The following is a 19,743-nucleotide window of genomic DNA, read 5'->3' as shown; positions in this document are numbered from 1 at the left end:
AAGTTGATTTATTAAAGTTCAGTTATTTAATCAGCATTATTGTTTTACAGTTTACGGCATCCTAAAAAATACTGTAATGCTGAGCACAGTGAAACATAAATAACAGATAGAAAACATATACATATATATGCAAATGTAATAGCTTAAATGAATATAATAATATTGTTTTTAATTTAACAAAATAAAATTTGTTAAATTAATACAGTAAATTCAGTACATTCATAATTTTCAGTGTAAAATGACATAAATAAGAAGTTTTACGGTTACACTGTTGGGACCTTATATTTGTGACCAATATCTATTAAACAGTTTGTAGAATTTCATTCCAACCAGCTCTCATTTCATTTTGTATTAAAGGTCGGGAGGATACAAAGAGATCTTCTCAGACCTACTGCAGCTATTATAAGAGACATCCATCACTGACATTTATCCACACACGGGATACATGTGGAAAAACACAACATAACATGACATTTAAATTCATCCCTCAAATTCTTGTGTGAACCTGCAATAAAATGATCTGTGACTGAATAGATTAGAGGAAATGAGCTGGACTTAGTAAAAACTGATATGATTTACTCATGTAGGTGGCCACTTTCTCATTACTTTCATATATTGTTTTAATAAGTATCCAAAACATACAAGTTTCATTTATATAATTTTTCAAGGGATCTTATATCTGTTTTCACTCTTGTATGCTTTTCACACAAGTTTCACACAAGACAGATACAAACTTTATAAGATTTATATATATCTTTTCCATATGGGATGTCACACTGCATTCAGTAAAGTTGTTAGAATATCCTTCTCAATATAGACTGTTGGCAAACATTTCTGGATTATATCGAGTAACAGACAGAGACAACTTCTCAGAGAGAATTTTTTTAAAATAAAAAGTTGGACCAGCTTTTTGAGGTCTTTAATGATGCATTATTCTCTTTTCTGTAAACACAAGTGGCCATATTTGAACAAAAAGGTGGCCGGAATGGTACTGGCTAATGCTAGCTAGCACTAGTTAGCTATGCTGGTAAAAAAAAAAATCACTTTGTAGTGAGATTAATGCTATTTGTAAGCATCTTTAGATGTTTTCAAGCTTTCCAAAGCTTCATAATTTTTTCTTCATGTTAAGTCAACTCAGCTTTATTTGTATAGCACATTTAAAAGACATCAAGTGTCGGCCAAAGTGCTGAAGTCTTTCATAATATTTCAGTTGTCAGTTTTAGTTTTGTTTGCTTTTAGAAAAAAGGACTACTTAGTTAGGTTAAAATCTAACCAGTTAAAATTACATGTGAAATTAGCCACCTGGTGAGTTGCTAACTACATTTAGCAACTTCCCTCCATGGAGTATGGATATGGAATGCCAGGACTGCGTTCCATATATGGCCGTCCTGGCGTTCTATAATGGAGAGCCTGCTTGCTGGTTAATCTATCATTCTGCACAGCTTTTTCCTAACAGGCTAACTGCTGAAAACAGAAAAGCTAAATGCCATGCCTAACCATCCAACAGACATTTACGGGATGCTGCAGTTTATTTCATTATGATTTTATGTAATTGTCTATCAATTATGACAATAACTTTATTGGGAAATACCATAGTTTGAAAAAAAAGTGAATTAGTTATCTTTTAAGCTAAATAATGAGTAACTATCGTAAAACATTGCATTTATCCAAGACTAATTATGTTCACCTGCTGACTACTGAGGTGCCATCCACAGCATTAGATCTAATGTATTTCAACAGTAGAGTACAGAGGAGGTGAACCAACGTTGGGGTGATTGGCATAAATCGCAGGTGTACAGTAGACAGTGTCACATATATTACCACAGGGGGCGCTGTTGGAGGAAGGAATGTGGGAAAAATCCACTTCAGTGTAATCAGCATCATTCATGTCATCTGTAGCCTGAAATAAAAAGGTGGCATCAAGCTTCAGAATCTTAAAAATTAATTTGTAATTACATGAACATTTAGAGCTACTACCAGACAGAAGATAATTTTTGTACATGCAGGTTAAAAAATAGACTAAATTTGTGAACTCTTAAAAAAAGTTTAACCTCATCTTGTTGATAAAGTAAGAGTGATTTAAAATAGAAATCCATTTTACTTATGTTAAATAAACTGATACCAGCACCACTCTGCTGTTTTAACAAAAGATTCATCACTGCACTGTTTATCTGTCATTGGTCATTTCTGCTGCTGATTTGTCACAAGGCTTCACCACAGCTGGCAGCTCTGAGTGGTTTGATTTAGAGTTTTTTAGAGTTTTGATTTAGTTTTACATCTGCTGCTCTTCCTGAAGCAATTTCTGTTTCTGCCTGGAATCAAACAAGCAACTTTTTGCAAACAGTAAATCACTATAATATAAAAGAGAGTATAACAGATCGATCCAGACAACTAGTGAATTACTTTACTGCCCAAAATGTTGCACCGATCATTGTTTCTGATGCCAGAGTTTAAAATCAAACCATGATTTTATTTACTGTGTTCTGAGGAGCGGTGACGAGGCTGTAGAGCTCTTGGTTTTCAACTCCATCTCGTTGCGAGCCTTCGGGGTAGTCATAAACTGAAGACACCCACACAGGAGTTACACTGTTCTGAGTTTCATCCTCTGTGATGTTTCCATAAAGCCAGTTGGCCTGGAGAAAGAAAACGAACTAGCTGATTGATCCTAATCAAGTACTAATGAAGATCAGGTTACTCATAACTCCTAATACCCACCTGTGTGATCTCAGCATGTTCAGTTTTCATAGGAGGTCCTGAAAAACATGCAAACATTAAATATCTGTATTTATGTCACATTAAGTCACACAGTAACAGAACTCAAAGAACTGAACAGTATGAGGAAAAAGTAGTGAAGAGATTAAACAATGATTGATTTGAAATAAACTGCAACCAATGACCGTGTCACAGTGCTTTCGATTCCTTTCAGATTTTCCTGTTACTTTTATTATTAAAGCATAAAGTTATTTACACTTTCACATTTTGCAATAAAAAGTCCCCATAATAAATATTACACAATATATTATAAAGGTTTGGTTTAACATTAAGTTTAGGGTTAATCTCCAGGAAATGAACCTGCATCCCCGTCATGTTGTGGACTGAAGAGATGAATTTGTTTACTACAGGCTCACCTTTTGGTTTATTCTTCCTGTTCTTGTAGAAAATCAGCAAAGCTGTTGATAAGATGGTGATCATAGCGACCAGAATCAGAGTCACATGAAGCAGCTTATCTGCAACGTAATAGAACAGATTTTATACTGTTACACTCTAAATATGTGATATGTAATAAATACATTTTTGAAATAAAGTCTCAGTCATTCAACCAACCACAGATATTTAAAAAATGATAAATGGCCTGTATTTGTATAGTGCTTTACTAGTCCCTAAGGACCCCAAAGCGCTTTACACAACCAGTCATCCACCCATTCACACACACACATTCACACACTGGTGATGGTTAGCTACATTGTAGCCACAGCTGCGCTGGGGTGCACTGACAGAGGCGAGGCTGCCGGACACTGGCGCCACCCCAGAGGTTAATTCTGTTCATCTGGACGTCGTGTTTTTAGTGGGAGAAACGTTTCGTCACTCATCCAATTGACTTCTTCAGTCTCAGCTGACAGATGTACCCTTAGGCCCCCTCCTCAATTCAAAGTTGGTCTTTCCCTTTTTATGTAAATGGCACCCTGTGTCTGATCTTTACTGCAATACATTTATTTTATAACTTCACTTCTGTAGCTTAATATTACAAAACATACTCAAATAAAGAATTATATAAATTTCGTTCAAACTATAATGAGTGTACAATAAGATGGAATAACAAGAAAAATGTTTAAATAAACAAAAATAATATACCTCATCCTGCAGCGAATCTGGAAATTTCACTTTTGATACTTTAAATCTATTTTAATTTAAATACTTTTATCTTTTACTTCTGAGTTGTGTATTTCTCCAATGTGGCTGTTTCTATTTATACTTATAGGAATAAATCAGACCCCTTCTTCCACATCTGCTGATGTGTCATTAATAAATATGAATGAGGTTTGTATTTTTGTGATAAACACAGTGACGGATCCACACTCACACCCACACACACATGCACATACGATGTACCTGAACCTGCAGCTGTTTGAGGCTGTCTGGAGACTTCAGAGGAGGCTGATGAAGCTGTGAAGCTTCCTGAACTGACGTTCACATGCTGTGTTGTTGTTGTTGTTGTGGAGGTCAACAGGAGAAACGTTGATGTTGATAAAGGCTGATGAGGTGTTGAAATGTTTGAAGCTGTGAACAAGGAAACATCAGAATAATCACAATCCTGCTTGAAGCAGGTTTTCTGTCTGCATGTCAGTAGTAGTGGTTAATGTGTGTTTACAGCACAACTCATTGAACTAACCTGTAGTGTAAATATGACACATGTAGGTTATTGAAAGAAAAGTAACTGTGGTCAGTGAGAAGTTCACATCTTCAGGGACATGAATACATTTTTTACTCACCTCCTGTGATGACAAGCTGAAAATCACATGGTTGTAAACTTCTGTCCAGTGTGCATCTGTACCATCCTGAATCAGACTTGTTCAGCTGTGTGATGCTCACGTACACAATATCCTTTGATAAATAATTTTTTTCATATTTGATGCTGTATCTGCCGCTCTGGGCTGTGTAATCAGCTGTTTCAATGAGAATGTTTCCAGTTTCACATTTGTCTTTGCAGAACAATGTTTTTCTTCCAAAGATCACAAATTTGCATTCGACTGTGATGTTTCCTCCTTCCACTCCTTCATAGACGAGAGTTTCAGCATTGGCAAGTCCAGTGTTTCCATCCTGCAGGTCTGTAGAAAATATGAACAATCAGTTACCAACTTCCTGTAAACACTGCATTTGATTTTAAATATTGTATTAAATTAAACTGAAACAGATGATTATTCTCTCTAATTGAACAAAACAGTTAAAAGTAGTTCATTTAAATTCACTCTCTTTGTATTTTTCATTTGAACAAAAACCATCCTGGTTCTTCCTGACATCGGTAGCCATCTGCTGAAGAACAGCTCAGTTAAAAGTTTGAAAACTGACCTCTTATTTGTTTGTATTAAGATCTTGATCTGCTTTGAGGTTTTTAAAATAGTTACTTAATATTCAGAGTTTTCATTCCGTTAACATTAAAGCTGTACTGTTCCTCCTGAACTCAATGATAAGGTTGTTTCCTTACAACCTCTAAATGTGGTTTAGTGGTTTGGAAAAGAAGGAAGCAGCACTCTGAACACAAACGAGCTGCTGTCGGTCTGAACGCAGCTGCTAACCAGGTGACGTGTCAAGGTCGGTATCCCCGACAGCATTTGTTTCCCCTGCGTCGGGAGCGCGCACTGGGCTTTTAGATCACAAACACCTCTAACAATGACTTATTACTTCTGAAATTTTGGACGTTTTAGCTCTTTATACAGTACAGTTAGAGAAGGATACAAATAATTATCAGTCAAAATATCCTTGGTTTATTGAAATCATCCAACAAACTAAACGGTAATGTAATGGAGGCGGAGTCAATTGGATCCGCTCTCCGTCCACACCGAATGCTCCGACCTAAGGGAAACAAATTCTGACGGGGATACTTACCTTGGCACACCTGTCAACTCGAGGAGGCGGGGTATGTCTTCATCTCAACAAACTACGCTGTAATTCTGTCATTTCCGTTGAATGTTAAACCTTTACCAGTATGAATGCAGGCTTGTATCTGCTCTGTGAGAACAGTGGTGGGCATTGACTCACAGACAACCTTGGCTTCTGCTTTCAGCACTATTTCTGATGTAGTGCAAAACCTGCAAACATTTTTATGAATAAGAAATAAGAAGAATTTACTCACAGAGGAAGATGAAGCAGAACAAAATGTGACAGAGTTTCATCTCGAGGTTCTGACGGCTTAATGGTTAATGCTGCTTCTCTTTCTTCTCCGTTTGCAAACCAGGAACTTCTAACTTTCGCTTCTTGTTGTGGTCCCTCCCTCAAACTCCTCTGCTTTCACAGGGTTTTTTTTTGCCCATTTATTTATGGTTTAGTTTTACATTTTCTTGAAACTTTTTTTTATCTTCCAAAACAGTGTTTGGAGTTTACTAATCTTATTTAACTGGCTGCAGTTTCATTGTATAAAGCAGTGAGATCCATCTGCAACTCACCTACTAAAGGAGCAGTGACACTGACAGAAAGCTCATCACTGAGGGGCTTCCTGTCAAAATAAAAACTGTTTAATACAAAGCTGTGTTCACTCACCTGCCACATGATTAAGTACACCTGTCTAGTGACTTAATTGTTTGATTCTTTTCGCTCTCATCAGAAAATGTCCGGCACGTTGTTTATCTTTTCAATATTGAGAAAGTTATCCAAACTGTAAACAACAAGACATTTGGAAGTGTGTGCTGAGGGTGTAGGTGCAAACTCAAAAAGTAGCATCAGATACATGGAAATGAACAGAGCTAGATACTGACAATGAAAAAAAAAATTAGCCTACACCTGTCATGGTCCCGAGTTTTTGATTCAATATTTCCAGTTTTATTCTGGACTTGTTTATGTCAGAATCAGAATGAGAATACTTTATTAGTACCTAAGGAAATTATGTAATTATGTATCTTTGGAAGTTATAAGTTAATTTAGCTTCTACTTCCTGAATATTCTGCTGCTCATTCCTGTGCAATATCCCATCTGCCCTCCCGTCATATTTCTTTTCAAGATTTTCTTATTTAATCACTAGTGTACATATATTTATATTTATAGATACATATATATTTAGTCATCTTTTCTCTTTTGCCACGTCTCTCTAATATTTTGCTCTTTACTATTTTTCTATTTTTTTATTATTTTATTTTATTTAATTATATTTTCTTCTACTGTACCATGCTGCTGAGTGACTGCTGCTGTCAAACACATTTCATTGCAATTTTGACCCTGTGCTAACTTGCATATGACAAATAAAAACTGAAACTGAACTGAACTGAATATGTTACACTCTGTTGTCTATGAGTTTGTTATTTATATTTCTTGATTTCTTGTCCTTTTGTGTCCAGTCTGTTAGTTTCATCCCTGTGTTGTGTCTCCAGTGTCTCTGTTTTGTTTTACCTCTGGTCTCTCCAGTCGTGTTCATGACTATTTGGTCTGTTTTTGTTTATTTTTTGTGCCTATCTGTGTTCCCTGTCTTCCGTAGTTAATATATCTCAAGACATTCATCTCTGTGTTTCATCCTTTTGTGTCCCCAGTCTGTCATGTCTCCATGTCTGTTTATCCCCAGTCCAAATGCCATGTCTCAGTCTCAGTGTGTTCCTTCCTGTTTTATTTTGTTAGTCCCCCGTCTCCTGCCCGTACATTCAGTTTTGCATCCTCTGTCTTGTTTGTCAGATTTAGTTCACCTGTGTTCTTGTGAGTTCCATCTCCCTGATCACCTCCTGTGTATTTAAGCCTTTAGTTTCCTTCACTCCCTTGTTGTGATCTCCCCTCATGTTGTGTGTTCTCCCTTCTCTCTGTCAGTGTTAGTTTTCAGTCTGTTTGCTCCTGTTTTACTCATCTGTATGTGTTGTTAAGTTTGCCATTTGTTAGCTAATAACGCTGTGTTTTGAGTTCAAGTCTTTCTGCTGAGTCCTGCGTTTGGGTCATAGTTGTCCTAACACACAAATGTGTCATGACAACATGTTTTAATCAAAGAATGAGACGAGTGATTCCAGATAGTTTAGAAACTTTGAAATTACTTTTATTTTAATTAAAAAACAGACCTAATAGGTGACTTGGGCAGACTGTAGACCATATACGTCATTCATTGACACTGTGGCTAAAGGATCAAACTGATATCACGGCAAAACGTGTAACAGACACGTCGGTCGACAGTGTCCATAGCACGCTTTACCTCTTCAACAAATGAAATGGACATGAATGCAGAAGTTGCATTACCAGCAGGGGGAGTAATACATGTAAAGCCATGAAGTCGGTAGTGAGGACAAAGTACATTCGTCCTTAATCATCAGAAACAGTTAAGCTAGGTGGCTAATATGTATATACATGTAAATGTGTTAACAACATTTATTTAAAGGCTTTCCGGTGATTATTTTCATGTTGGCTTGAAATAAATCTCCCTCTGCTGTTACTGCAACTTCTGCATGTGTGTCCATTTCATGTTTTGTAAGGGGCAAAGTGTAAAATGTACACAGTGGACCAGCATGTCTATTACATGTTTTGTCACGATACTGGGTTAAAAGATGGAAGCAATGGCAGAAAAATGACTGGTACGCTCATGTAGTCATTCAGCTTCACAGGAGTTCATGTCTGAAAACTGCTGATTGTGTCTGAGTGTAGAGTAGGTTTGGTCGTGATCTCTGCTCGCTGTATTGAGACTTTGGTAGGTCGAGTCTTCACATGAGGAGACTGGACGATCGAGTTCACTGAGACCAATCTGGGAAAAGAAAAATAACAAATTGACTGAATTGAGGAGAAAAGACAAAAACACAATGACAGCAAAGACATATTAAAGCAGAAGATGATGATGCGCAGCAGGTTTTTAGTGTCAGGATGGAAACAGAAGCTGTGAGTTCTATTTATAGTACACAGAGAAGTGAAAAAGTAGATTTACAACTCTGGTTAATTTCGGTGCCGCTTGCATCTTTAATATAAAACAGAGACTAGTGTAGATTTAAATGAAAATGAATCATATAATAATAATAATGGATTTCATTTATATAGTGCTTTTCGGGCCCTCAAACCGCTTTACAATTCCACTATTCATTCACTCTCACATTCACACAGTTGTAGCCACAGCTGCTCTGGGGCAGACTGACAGAAGCGAGGCAGCCATATCGCGCCATCGGCCCCTCTGGCCATCACCAGGAGGTGGTAGGTGAAGTGTCTTGCCCAAGGACACAATGACCGAGACTGTCCGAGCCGGGGCTTGAACCGGCAACCTTCCGGTTACAAGACGAACTGCCAACTCTTTGAGCCACGATCGCCTCAATATGATTGAAACTGGAATGAAATATTGTTTTAACATTTTCCTATTAGATCAGCATTTACCAATTTAAATTGAAAATCATGAACTTTTTGTAAACCATGAAATCACTTTTTGTTTTTCTTTTCTGTCATGAATTGCTGTGTGGCAGGCAGGAGATTGGACCCAAAATGCAAGATTCGCAACACATGGGGGCGAACTCAAAATGCAGCTTCATTGCTGACTCGAGGGAAAACGATACAAAACTATACTGGGAAAATATAAACTAAACTAGAGGGAGAGAGAACATGAGGAGCATGAGGGAGAGAGGCAGACATGATAGGCTGGGGAAAACAAGATGTCACAAGAACTCACACAACCATGTAAATGCAGACACCCAGGGGGAGACACAGAAGGCAACAACACAGGGAGAATACTGAACAGAGTGACGTAGGAAACCCAACCTTAACGTAATGCAAAAAATGACAAAAAGCACAGGAAACTTAAACCGCTGGGCCAAAATGACCCAGGTCCATGCCATTTCTTTCCAGTCTCATACAGATTTTTAAATTCTTAAATTCAGATATTCGCTTTTACACACTCTGTCTCTTACATCAAATACATAATTCAGTTTAAATTATGAAAAGGTTGCCATTGGGAGCAATTAACAGATAAAAATTCACAAACACAACCTCATCATAAAACAACTCTGGTAATTTTACTTTTGATACTTTGATTAAACTTTAATGTCAATACTTTTTTGTGTGTATTTCTACACTGTGGCTGTTTCTACTTATACTTCAGGAATTAATCAGACTGCTTCTTCCACACTGATGTGTCGTTAATAGACATGGATGAGGTTTTTATTTTTGTGATAAACAATGACAGATGCACACTCATGCACATACGATGTACCTGAACCTGCAGCTGTTTGAGGCTGTCTGGAGACTTCAGAGGAGGCCGAAGGTACGAAACTTGCTGAAGTGAAGTTTGTTGTTGTTGTGGAGGCCGACAGGAGAAATGTTGATGTTGATAAAGGCTGATGAGGTGTTGGAGTTTTTGAAGCTGTGAACAAGGAAACATCAGAATAATAACAATCCTGCTTGAAGCAGGTTTTCTGTCTGCATGTCAGTAACAGGGGTTAATGTGTGTTTACAGCAGAACTAATTAAACTAAACTTGTAGTGTAAATATGACACATGTAGGTTATTTGAAAGAAAAGTAACTCAGTGAGAAATTCACATCTTCAGAGACATGAATAAGATTTTTTTACTCACCTCCTGTGATGACAAGCTGAAAATCACATGGTTGTAAACCTCTGTCCAGTGTGCATCTGTACCATCCTGAATCAGACTTGTTCAGCTGTGTGATGCTCACGTACACAATATCCTTTGACAGTACATTCTTTCTTACAAATGTAATGCTGTATCTGCCGCTCTGAGCTGTGTAATCAGCTGTTTCAATGAGAACGTTTCCTTTTTCACATTTGTCTTTGCAGAACAACATCTTACTGCCTAGTAAATAAAATTTACATTCGACTGTGATGTTTCCTCCTTCCACTCCTTCATAGACGAGAGTTTCAGTATTGGCAAGTCCAGTGTTTCCATCCTGCAGGTCTGTAGAAAACAGGAAGAATCAGTTACCAACTTCCTGTAAACACTGCATTTGATTTTAAATATTGTATTAAATTAAACTGAAACAAATTATTGTTATTATTATTATTATCTAATTGAACACAACAATTAAAGGTAGTTCATTTAAATTCACTCTCTTTGTAGTCTTCATTTAAACAAAACCATCCTGGTCCTTCCTGCCAACACAAGCCATCTACTGAAGAACCGCTCAGTTAAAAGTTTGAAAACTGACCTCTTCTTTGTCTGTGATAAGATCTTGATCTGCTTTAAGCTGTGCTGTTCCTCCTGAACTCAATGATAAGGTTGTTTCCTTACAAGCTCTAAATGTGGTTTAGTAGTTTGGAAAAGAAGGAAGCAGCACTCTGAACACAAACGAGCTGCTGTCGGTCTGAACGCAGCTGCTAACCAGGTGACGTGTCAAGGTCGGTATCCCCGACAGAATTTGTTTCCCCTGCGTCGGGAGCGCGCACTGGGCTTTTAGATCACAAACACCTCTAATAATGACTTATTACTTCTGAAATTTTGGAGGTTTTAGCTCTTCATCTGCTCCGTAAGAACAGTGGTGGACATTGACTAACAGACAACCTCGGCTTCTTCTTTCTGCACTATTTCTGATGTAGTGCAAAACCTGCAAACATTGTTATAAATCAGAAATAAGAAGAATTTACTCACAGAGGAAGATGAAGCAGAACAAAATGTGACAGAGTTTCATCTTGAGGTTCTGACGGCTTAATGCTGCTTCTCTTTCTTCTCTGTTTGCAAACCAGGAACTTCTAATTTTTGCATTTGTTGTGGTCCCTCCCTCAAACCCACACTCCTCTGCTTTCACAGGGTTTTTTTGTCCATTTATTTATGGTTTAGTTTTACATTTTCTGAATTTTCAATTTCACCTTTGACATTTTCTTGTAACCTTTTTTTGTCTTCCAAAACAGAGTGTTTGGAGTTAACTAATCTTATTTAACTGGCTGCAGTTTCATCGTGTGAATCCATCTGCAACTCACCTACTAAAGGAGCAGTGACACTGACAGAAAGCTCAACACTGAGGGGCTTCCTGTCAAGATGAAAAGTGTTTAATACAAAACTGTGGTCGATCACCTGCCAAATACAAAATTATGTAATTATGTGTCTTTGAAAGTTATAAGTTAATTTAGCTTCTACTTCCTGCATATGTTACACTCTGTTGTCTATGAGTTTGTTATTTATATTTCTTGATTTCTTGTCCTTTTGTGTCCAGTCTGTTAGTTTTGTCCCTGTGTTGTGTCTCCAGTGTCTCTGTGTTGTTTTACCTCTGGTCTCCCCATTGTGTTCAGGTCTGTCTGGCTGTGGTTTTTCCCTGTTCCCATCTTCATTTCCGTGTTTCATCCTTTTGTGTCCCCAGTCTGTCATGTCTCCATGTCTGTTTATCCCCAGTCCAAGTGTCATGTCTCAGTCTCAGTGTGTTCCTTCCTGTTTTATTTTGTTAGTCCCCCGTCTCCTGCCCGTACATTCAGTTTTGCATCCTCTGTCTTGTTTGTCAGATTTAGTTCACCTGTGTTCTTGTGAGTTCCATCTCCCTGATCACCTCCTGTGTATTTAAGCCTTTAGTTTCCTTCACTCCCTTGTTGTGATCTCCCCTCATGTTGTGTGTTCTCCCTTCTCTCTGTCAGTGTTAGTTTTCAGTCTGTTTGCTCCTGTTTTACTCATCTGTATGTGTTGTTAAGTTTGCCATTTGTTAGCTAATAACGCTGTGTTTTGAGTTCAAGTCTTTCTGCTGAGTCCTGCGTTTGGAATCCACACTCTTCCTAACACACAAATGTGTCCTGACAACATATTTTAAACAAAGAATGAGACGAGTGATTCCAGATAGTTTAGAAACTTTGAAATGACTTTTATTTTAATTAAAAAGCAAACCTTCTAATAGGTGACTTGGGCAGACTGCACATCCATTTACATCATTCATTCACACTGTGGCTAAAACAGTGGCTCCCAAACTTTTTTTGCTAGGCCCCTCTTTGTTTTACAATCAACGCTGCTGTCAATACATTCTTTAAAAAATGTCTCTCTGTGCAAAATGGGTTTAAAAACATAAACAACTGTGGGACACTGTTTGTCCGTGATTTGAACCGGGGGAACAAATTGTGGCAGGTTCAGTGTTGTGCCAAGGTAGGTATCACCGACAAAATGTATTCCCCCTGTGTTGCGAGCATTCGCTCGGCACAGAGTGCGGATCCAGTTTACTCCGCCTCCATTACAGACTATTAGACATGGAAGTAGTGATGTTTTAGTTTTATGAAAAAGTAAAAAATGAGTGTCGTTACATTACCATTCAGTTTGGGGGTTACAGCAGAAAATGATATATTTATTGTTCTCATGTGGGATTAACAAACGAAGGACATTTTGCCTGATAATTATCTATATCCTCCTGTAACTTTACTGTATAAAGAGCTAAAACCTCCAAAGTTTCAGGAGTAGTTAGTCGCTATAGTGTTTGTGAACTAAAAATCAAGAATGTGGGATGCTGTTTGTCTGTGATTTGGAGAGCCCAGCGTGTGCTCCCGACACAGGGGAAACTAATTCTGTCGGGGAGACCTACCCTTGGTTTGACAGCTGTTGTGCAGGTGAAGCCAAAGGTAAGATATGCTTCATCATATGTTTGTGTTTGGCTTGGAAGGAAGTTGGTTTGGAAGCATATTTGGTGATGCTTCATCTTCTGCTTTGCATTTGTGTGGGAGCCCCGTCAAAAAACCTGCCTATTATACTAACAGTGTCCACTCTTCTTTTTTAAAAAAAATCATACCGCACCCCCCATGCAATGTGGCATGTTCCCCACTTTGGGAACCACTGAGCTAAAAGATCGAACCAATATATATAATAGACACACCGGTCCACTGTGTCCATTTCACGCTTTGCCTCTACAAAACATGAAATGGATGCGTCCATACAGAAGTTGCATTACCAGCAGGGCGAGGACAAACGTATGAAGTACATTAGTCCTTAATCATCAGAAACAGTTAAACTAGGCAGGTAATATAATATGTGTGTGTGTAAATGTGTTAATAACTTCTGTTTAAAGGCTTTTCCGTAATTGTTTTAATGTCAGTGCGCCCCAGGGTGGCTGTGGCTACAATGTAGCTGCCATCACCAGTGTGTGAATGTGTGTGTGAATGGGTGGATGACTGGATGTGTAAAGCGCTTTGGGGTCCCTAGGGGGGACTAGTAAAAGCGCTATACAAATACAGGCCATTTACCATTTACCATTTGGCTTGAAGTAAAATCTCCCTCTGCTGTTACTGCAACTTACTGCAACTTCTGCATGCGTGTGCATTTCAGTTTTGAAAGGGGCAAAGTGTGACATGTACATGGTGGAGCAACGCGTCTATTACCTGTTTGGTCTTGATACTTGGCTGAAAAGGATGAAGCAATGGGAGAAGGTGACATGGATGAGATTGACTTGTGGATTCTAAGAGGTCCATAATCTCATTCCTGCTTTTACAGCACTTTGATGATCAAATCTTTATCACTGACCCTGGTAACTTGATTTAAAGAGTCATTTTTCCTTCAGAAGGAAAAATGACTGTTCATGCAGTCATTCAGCTTCACAGGAGTTCATGTCTGAAAGCTGCTGATTGTGTCTGAGTGTAGAGTAGGTTTGGTCGTGATCTCTGCTCGCTGTATTGAGACTTTGGTAGGTCGAGTCTTCACATGAGGAGACTGGACGATCGAGTTCACTGAGAACAATCTGGGAAAATAAAAATAACAAATTGACTGAATTGAGGAGCAAAGACAAAAACACAATGACAGCAATGACATATTAAAGCAGAAGATGATGATGTGCAGCAGGTTTTTAGTGTCAGGATGGAAACAGAAGCTGTGAGTTCTATTTATAGTACACAGAGAAGTGAAAAAGTAGATTTTGAACTTTATTTTGGTTCATTTTAGTGCCGCTTGCATCTTTTAATATAAAACAGAGACTAGTGCAGATTTAAATGAAAATGAATCATATGATTGAAACTGAAATGAAATAATGTTTTAACATTTTAGGTCAGCATTTACCAATTTAAATTCAGAATCCTGAACTTTTATTTTAAACATGAAATCTCAGTTTGTTTGTTTTTCTTTCCAGCCTCGTACAGATTTTGAAACCATGACATAGAGAGAAAACAAACAGAGATAAGTCACCTCAGTGTGGTCATGTGCTGAGCGTCTCTTGCAGTTCAAACCTGTAGAACAGACAGGTAATAAGTTTCATTAGCTTTACTATGCCCTCCTCAGGATAATAATTGAAACAAATAAAACTTCAACTAAAACTAAACATTTTCTAACAATAAACCTTAAACTGAAACCTGAAAATCAACTCTGGAAATTAACTGAAAATAATCTGAATTGAAAACAAGACATCAAAATACAAAAGTATAATAACTCTGTTGTCAATTAATGAATCTTAAAGGTTTTAAATAATGTTTGAAGGTATCTCACCGTTAGAGCCCTCGGCCTTGATTCTGTAGATGAGCAGCAGAACAACAGGCAGCAGAACCACCACCACAGATAAACGTATCACCAGCTCCAAGGACAAACCTGGATGACAGACACACAGACACAAAACTTCAAATACTGCTTTTCACGAGTTTTTAGAAAACGACAGATGAACTGTGGTGACTGGTAAATTCAATGGGGTTGGTGTTTTTGGACTGACTACTTTAGTCAGTTTGGCAACTTTACCCCAGACTTTTGAAAATAAGACTTTAAATGTGTTTTTCCCATAAGCTACACTCTAAGTACTAAGCATGCACACAGATTCTGAACATTATGACAGAGCAAGTCCAGAAGATTTGGATTTAATGAGCCTCATCTCCATGAAGAAAATCAGAAAAACTGATTAACAGAACATATTTAACTGTTACAATCAAAATATGTAATAAATACATTTTAGCAATAAAGTTGCACACATACATATTCAAAGTTTAATTTATTTTTGTTTTTTTAAGTAAGTCATGGAGATTCACCAAAAATGACATAGCATGAACTGATAACATCTGAAGTGGGGGCTTTCAAAAAAAAAAAAAACTAGTTTAAAAAAATGTTTGCCATGTGTATCATGTCATGTTGTAATGCTTGCTGGTAAGAGTTGAACGCCTCATCAATCTGCTTAAAATATTCAATAAAAACGAACCTACATGCAACATTCCTGTGTGACTGTTACACTGATGCTTATATAAATTCATAGGAAGAAATCTGAGAACCATTGAAGTCAAATATTGACTGATCACATCTTTATCTGCCATCAAGACCTCATGTAGTGACACTCTGACGGCCTTTACAGCACTACATTTATTTGATGACTTCACTTTTTTTTATAAGTTCAGATTAATTTTCTGTTATACTTTAACTCTAGTTTAATGTCAATACCATTTTTCTTTTCTTTTTTTTTACTTATATGAAAATTGTGTATTTCTACACTGTGGCTGTTTCTTCTTATAGTGCAGGAATAAATCAGACTGCTTCTCGGGTGGAGGCCGACAGAAGAAATGTTGATACTGAAAAAGGCTGATGAGGTGTGTTGAGGAAGTGTTTGAAGTGTTTGAAGCTGAGAATGAGGAAACAATCAGAATAATAATAATAATCATTTTTCTGTAGGTTTTCTGTTCGCTTGTGAGTAATAGAGGTTAATGTGTGTTTACAGCACAAGTCATTGAACTAAATTTGTTGCGTGAATATGACACATGTACGTTATTTAAAAGATATGTAACTGTGGTCAGTGAGAAGTTCACATCTTCAGGGACATACTTTTTTTTTCTTTTACTTTTAACAGAGTTGTGTATTTCTGCTCCGTGACTGTTTCTAATTATACTTCAGGAATAATTCAAAGTGCTTCTTCCACTCCTGCTGATGTCATTAATGGACATGGATAAAGGTTGTTTGATAAACACGAGACTGATTCACACTCACACATTCACACGTGCATATATGATGTACCTGAGCCTGATGACAGTGTTTCAGGAGAGGTTGATGAAGGTGTGAAGCTTCCTGAACTGAAATGTGTTGTTGTTGTTGTGGAAGCTGATAAGAGAAATGTTGATGTTGATAAAGGCTCATGAGGTGTTGGAGTGTCTGAAGCTGTGAACAAGGAAACAATCAGAATAATAATAATCCTGCTTGAAGCAGGTTTTCTGTCTGCATGTGAGTAATAGGTGTTAATGTGTATTTACAGCGCAACTCGTGAAACTAAACGTGTAGTGTAAATATGACACATGTAGGTTATTTGAAAGATATGTAACTGTGATCATTGAGACTTTCACATCTTCAGGGACATGAAGAAGATTTTTTTTACTCACCTCCTGTGATGACAAGCTGAAAATCACATGGTTGAAAACTTGTGTCCAGTGTGCAGCTGTACTGTCCTGAATCAGACTTGCTCAGCTGTGTGATGCTCACGTGCACAATAGGAGTTAAGAAATTATCTTTTTCATATTCAATGCTGTATCTGCCGCTCTGAGCTGTGTAATCAGGTGTTTCGATGAGAATGTTTCCTTTTTCACATTTTTCTTTGCAGAACAATGTTTTTCTTCCAGGGATATAAAATTTGCATGTAACTGTGATGTTTCCTCCTTCCACTCCTTCATAGACGGGAGTTTCATCATTGTTAAGTCCAGTGTTTCCATCCTGCAGGTCTGTAGAAAATATGAACAATCAATTATTACCAACTTCCTGTAAAAACTGCAGTTTGATAATATTTTATTAAATTAAAACAGATGATTTTTCACTGTACTTCAGCACAACATTTTAAAGTAGTTCATTTAAATTCACTCTCTTTATATTTTTTCATTTGAACAAAATCACCCTGCTTCTTCCTGACATCGACACAAGCCATCTGCTGAAGAACAGCTCAGCTCAGAGTTAAAAGTTTAAAAATTGACCTTTTATTTGTTTGTGATAAGAAATTGATCTGCTTTCAGGTTTTTGAAATAGTTGCTTAATATTCAGTTTTCAGTCTGTTAACATTTAAGCTGTGCTGTTCCTCTTGAACTTAGTAAAAAGGCACAAATAACGTTGTTGTCTTTTGCCCACAGTTACATTGCTGCAGTTTAGCTTTCACAGAAACGTGACTTACTGGCCAAGACCAGGATTATTCTTTACTGAAAGCCAGAAGTTACCTGGAAAATTCGAAGTGGTGGGGTATGTCCTCATTCAAACAAAGCATACTGTAATTCTGTTACTGCTGCATCAAAATCACAGTATTATCCCACTGACTTGTGTGTAGTGAGGTATTTGAAAATCCACAGATAAAGAAATTAGATGATATTTTGTAGAATTTGCTGATGAAAAATTGAACTTGTTTTGACATAAAAAAAAATTCAAAAGCTTCCTTATAGTCATGATGTTAGCCTGAATTATATAAAACACTGCATCAAATAGAACAACAAAGTAATTACAGATGTTTATCCCAAGAAAGCAAAATTAAACTGAACCAGCCTTTTAAACATTCTGATGTGTTCGGGAGTATAGATTGCTGAATTAACGAGGTGCACCTAAAGCCACCATGAATACCGAACCCATATTGTAGCGTACAAAACGCTGAAGGCGCACAAACTTTTTTTTTTAAGTGTGGATGTTGTACCGCGGTTCAGTATCGAAGCATCCAGCTGTGGACATTCACTCACAGACAGCCTCTGCTTCTGCTTTCAGCACTCTTTCTGATGTAGTGCAAAACCTGCAAACATTTTTATAAATAAGAAATAATAAGAATTTACTTACAGAGGAAGATGGAGCAGAAGAAAATGTGACAGAGTTTCATCTCGAGGTTCTGACGGCTTAATGTTTAATGCCGCTTCTCTTACTTCTCTGTTTGGAAACAAGGAACTTCTAACTTCTCTTATCCTCACAGTCCCTCCTTCAAATTCACACTCCTGCGCTTTGATGGTTTTTTTCTACTACAGAGTCAAAGATTAAGTGTCCATTTATTTATGGGTTTCTTTTAAATTGTCCTTCAGAAGTTGATTCTTTTGGTTTCTGGAAGTCTGCCCTGCGTCTAACAAAGCAGACTTTTCAGACTTGATCAAATTAATATTAATTTAGCTGTCTGGCTGTTGTCCAGTTTCGTGTGAAACCAAAAACACTGCATCATCTAAAAGCAACTCGACTACTAAAAAAGCTTTGACACTGACAGAGAGGAAGTTTTGAGCCATCAAAATAGAAAATTTCAAACAAAAATCTATTCACTCACTTTATTACTCAATTGTACTGAGATTGGGTGATCGTGAAGATCATCTGAGTACAGTTGACTCACTTTCATCTTCAGTAAACAAGTTTGAAGTCATTTGAGTTTTGTGACACAGCACTTTATTTACTTGAAGGAACCATCAGATGGTAGGTACATTATGATCATAAAGCTGGACATGGTCAGCATAAATAATCAGGTAGGTTCTCAGTTGGCCATATTGAATGTGAGTATTGTAAGAGTATGCATCTGACAGAAAATAAGAAAAAGCAGAACAGGTAAAAAAATGTGGTGTTTCATCTTCTTATATGTGAGGGAATGAATTACAGAATACTTTGCGGCCATGACCTGTTGTAAAGTTTGAGTTTCAGGGTAGAAGCAGAAGTTGTATTTTAGAGTATTTAAGATATAGAAAGTGAACGTGCATTAAGGAGAAGTGGGCTATGTAGCCTGTGCTTTGTAAAGTTCAAACGCACATTTTTGTTCATCTTTTCTGTAAGAAAATTGTCACTTGTTCGAGACATAACGCCCTTATTTATAAATGGCTCGTACAACCCAGTTGATTTTAAAGTGTGCTGATGAAACACATTGTAACTGATGTTACTGGTTGTTCACTGTCTGGATTCCTCCATCAGAGGTCAGAGATACAAATGAAATGATGGCAGATCATTAAAGGCTCTGTTAGAATGTTTCAGTGAAATCAAAGCCTGGATGGCTTTAATTTTAAACTTCAGTAACAGCAAAACTAATTCCACTTATCTGGGTCATGGGGGCAGTAGCCTAAGCAAGGAAGCCCAGACCTCCCCAGCTACCTCCAATACGGGGGAACACCAAGGCGTTCCCAGGCAGGCTGACAGATAGAATCTCTCCAGCATGTCCTGGGTCTGCCCCAGGGCCTCCTCCTGGTGGGACATGCCCAGAACACCTCACCCAGGAGGTTGTATATGTCTGAAATAAAGTTATAATAAT

The 19,743-nt window shown here is 37.6% G+C and overlaps 2 protein-coding genes across 3 annotated transcripts; both read right to left on the bottom strand.

The window, feature by feature from the left end:
• Positions 1-225: 225 nt before the first annotated feature.
• LOC146364944 (uncharacterized) lies at positions 226-11,292 on the bottom strand. Of its 2 annotated transcripts, none has more exons than XM_084916066.1 (7): positions 11,253-11,292; positions 10,224-10,562; positions 4,111-4,278; positions 3,129-3,227; positions 2,716-2,753; positions 2,478-2,633; positions 226-1,900 (listed from the first exon to the last, which is right to left on the bottom strand). In XM_084916066.1, the coding sequence occupies exons 1-7, from the start codon at positions 11,290-11,292 to the stop codon at positions 1,724-1,726; spliced, it is 1,017 nt and encodes a 338-aa protein (XP_084772192.1). In that variant the 3' UTR covers positions 226-1,723. The 2 variants fall into 2 exon arrangements, with proteins under 2 accessions (XP_084772192.1, XP_084772191.1); XM_084916065.1 differs by lacking the exons at positions 10,224-10,562; positions 11,253-11,292 and adding exons at positions 4,491-4,826; positions 5,852-6,185.
• Positions 11,293-14,145: 2,853 nt separating this feature from the next.
• LOC146364943 (uncharacterized) lies at positions 14,146-18,351 on the bottom strand. Its single transcript, XM_084916286.1, has 6 exons — positions 18,312-18,351; positions 16,892-17,227; positions 16,533-16,673; positions 15,036-15,134; positions 14,739-14,779; positions 14,146-14,298 (listed from the first exon to the last, which is right to left on the bottom strand). Exons 1-6 carry the CDS (start codon positions 18,349-18,351, stop codon positions 14,146-14,148), a joined length of 810 nt encoding a protein of 269 aa, XP_084772412.1.
• Between the last annotated feature and the right edge of the window lie 1,392 nt (positions 18,352-19,743).

This window comes from Perissodus microlepis, chromosome 20 (genome assembly GCF_051167445.1).
Source record: "Perissodus microlepis isolate ML-2025 ecotype Zambia chromosome 20, ASM5116744v1, whole genome shotgun sequence".
Classification (NCBI taxonomy): domain Eukaryota; kingdom Metazoa; phylum Chordata; class Actinopteri; order Cichliformes; family Cichlidae; genus Perissodus; species Perissodus microlepis.
The sequence above is the reverse complement of the archived record's forward strand: the minus strand, read 5'-3'. Positions and strand labels throughout refer to the sequence as shown.

Coding starts and splice junctions, on each gene's coding strand:
- LOC146364943 (XM_084916286.1), bottom strand. CDS start 18,351: ATGAAACTCTGTCACATTTTCTTCTGCTCCATCTTCCTCT. Junction 14,780..15,035: donor CAAGGCCGAGGGCTCTAACG/GTGAGATACCTT, acceptor TCTGTTCTACAG/GTTTGAACTGCAAGAGACGC. Junction 14,299..14,738: donor CAGCACATGACCACACTGAG/GTGACTTATCTC, acceptor TTATTTTCCCAG/ATTGTTCTCAGTGAACTCGA.
- LOC146364944 (XM_084916066.1), bottom strand. CDS start 11,292: ATGAAACTCTGTCACATTTTGTTCTGCTTCATCTTCCTCT. Junction 2,634..2,715: donor AACATGCTGAGATCACACAG/GTGGGTATTAGG, acceptor TTCTTTCTCCAG/GCCAACTGGCTTTATGGAAA. Junction 1,901..2,477: donor TCACCGCTCCTCAGAACACA/GTAAATAAAATC, acceptor TTTTTATTTCAG/GCTACAGATGACATGAATGA.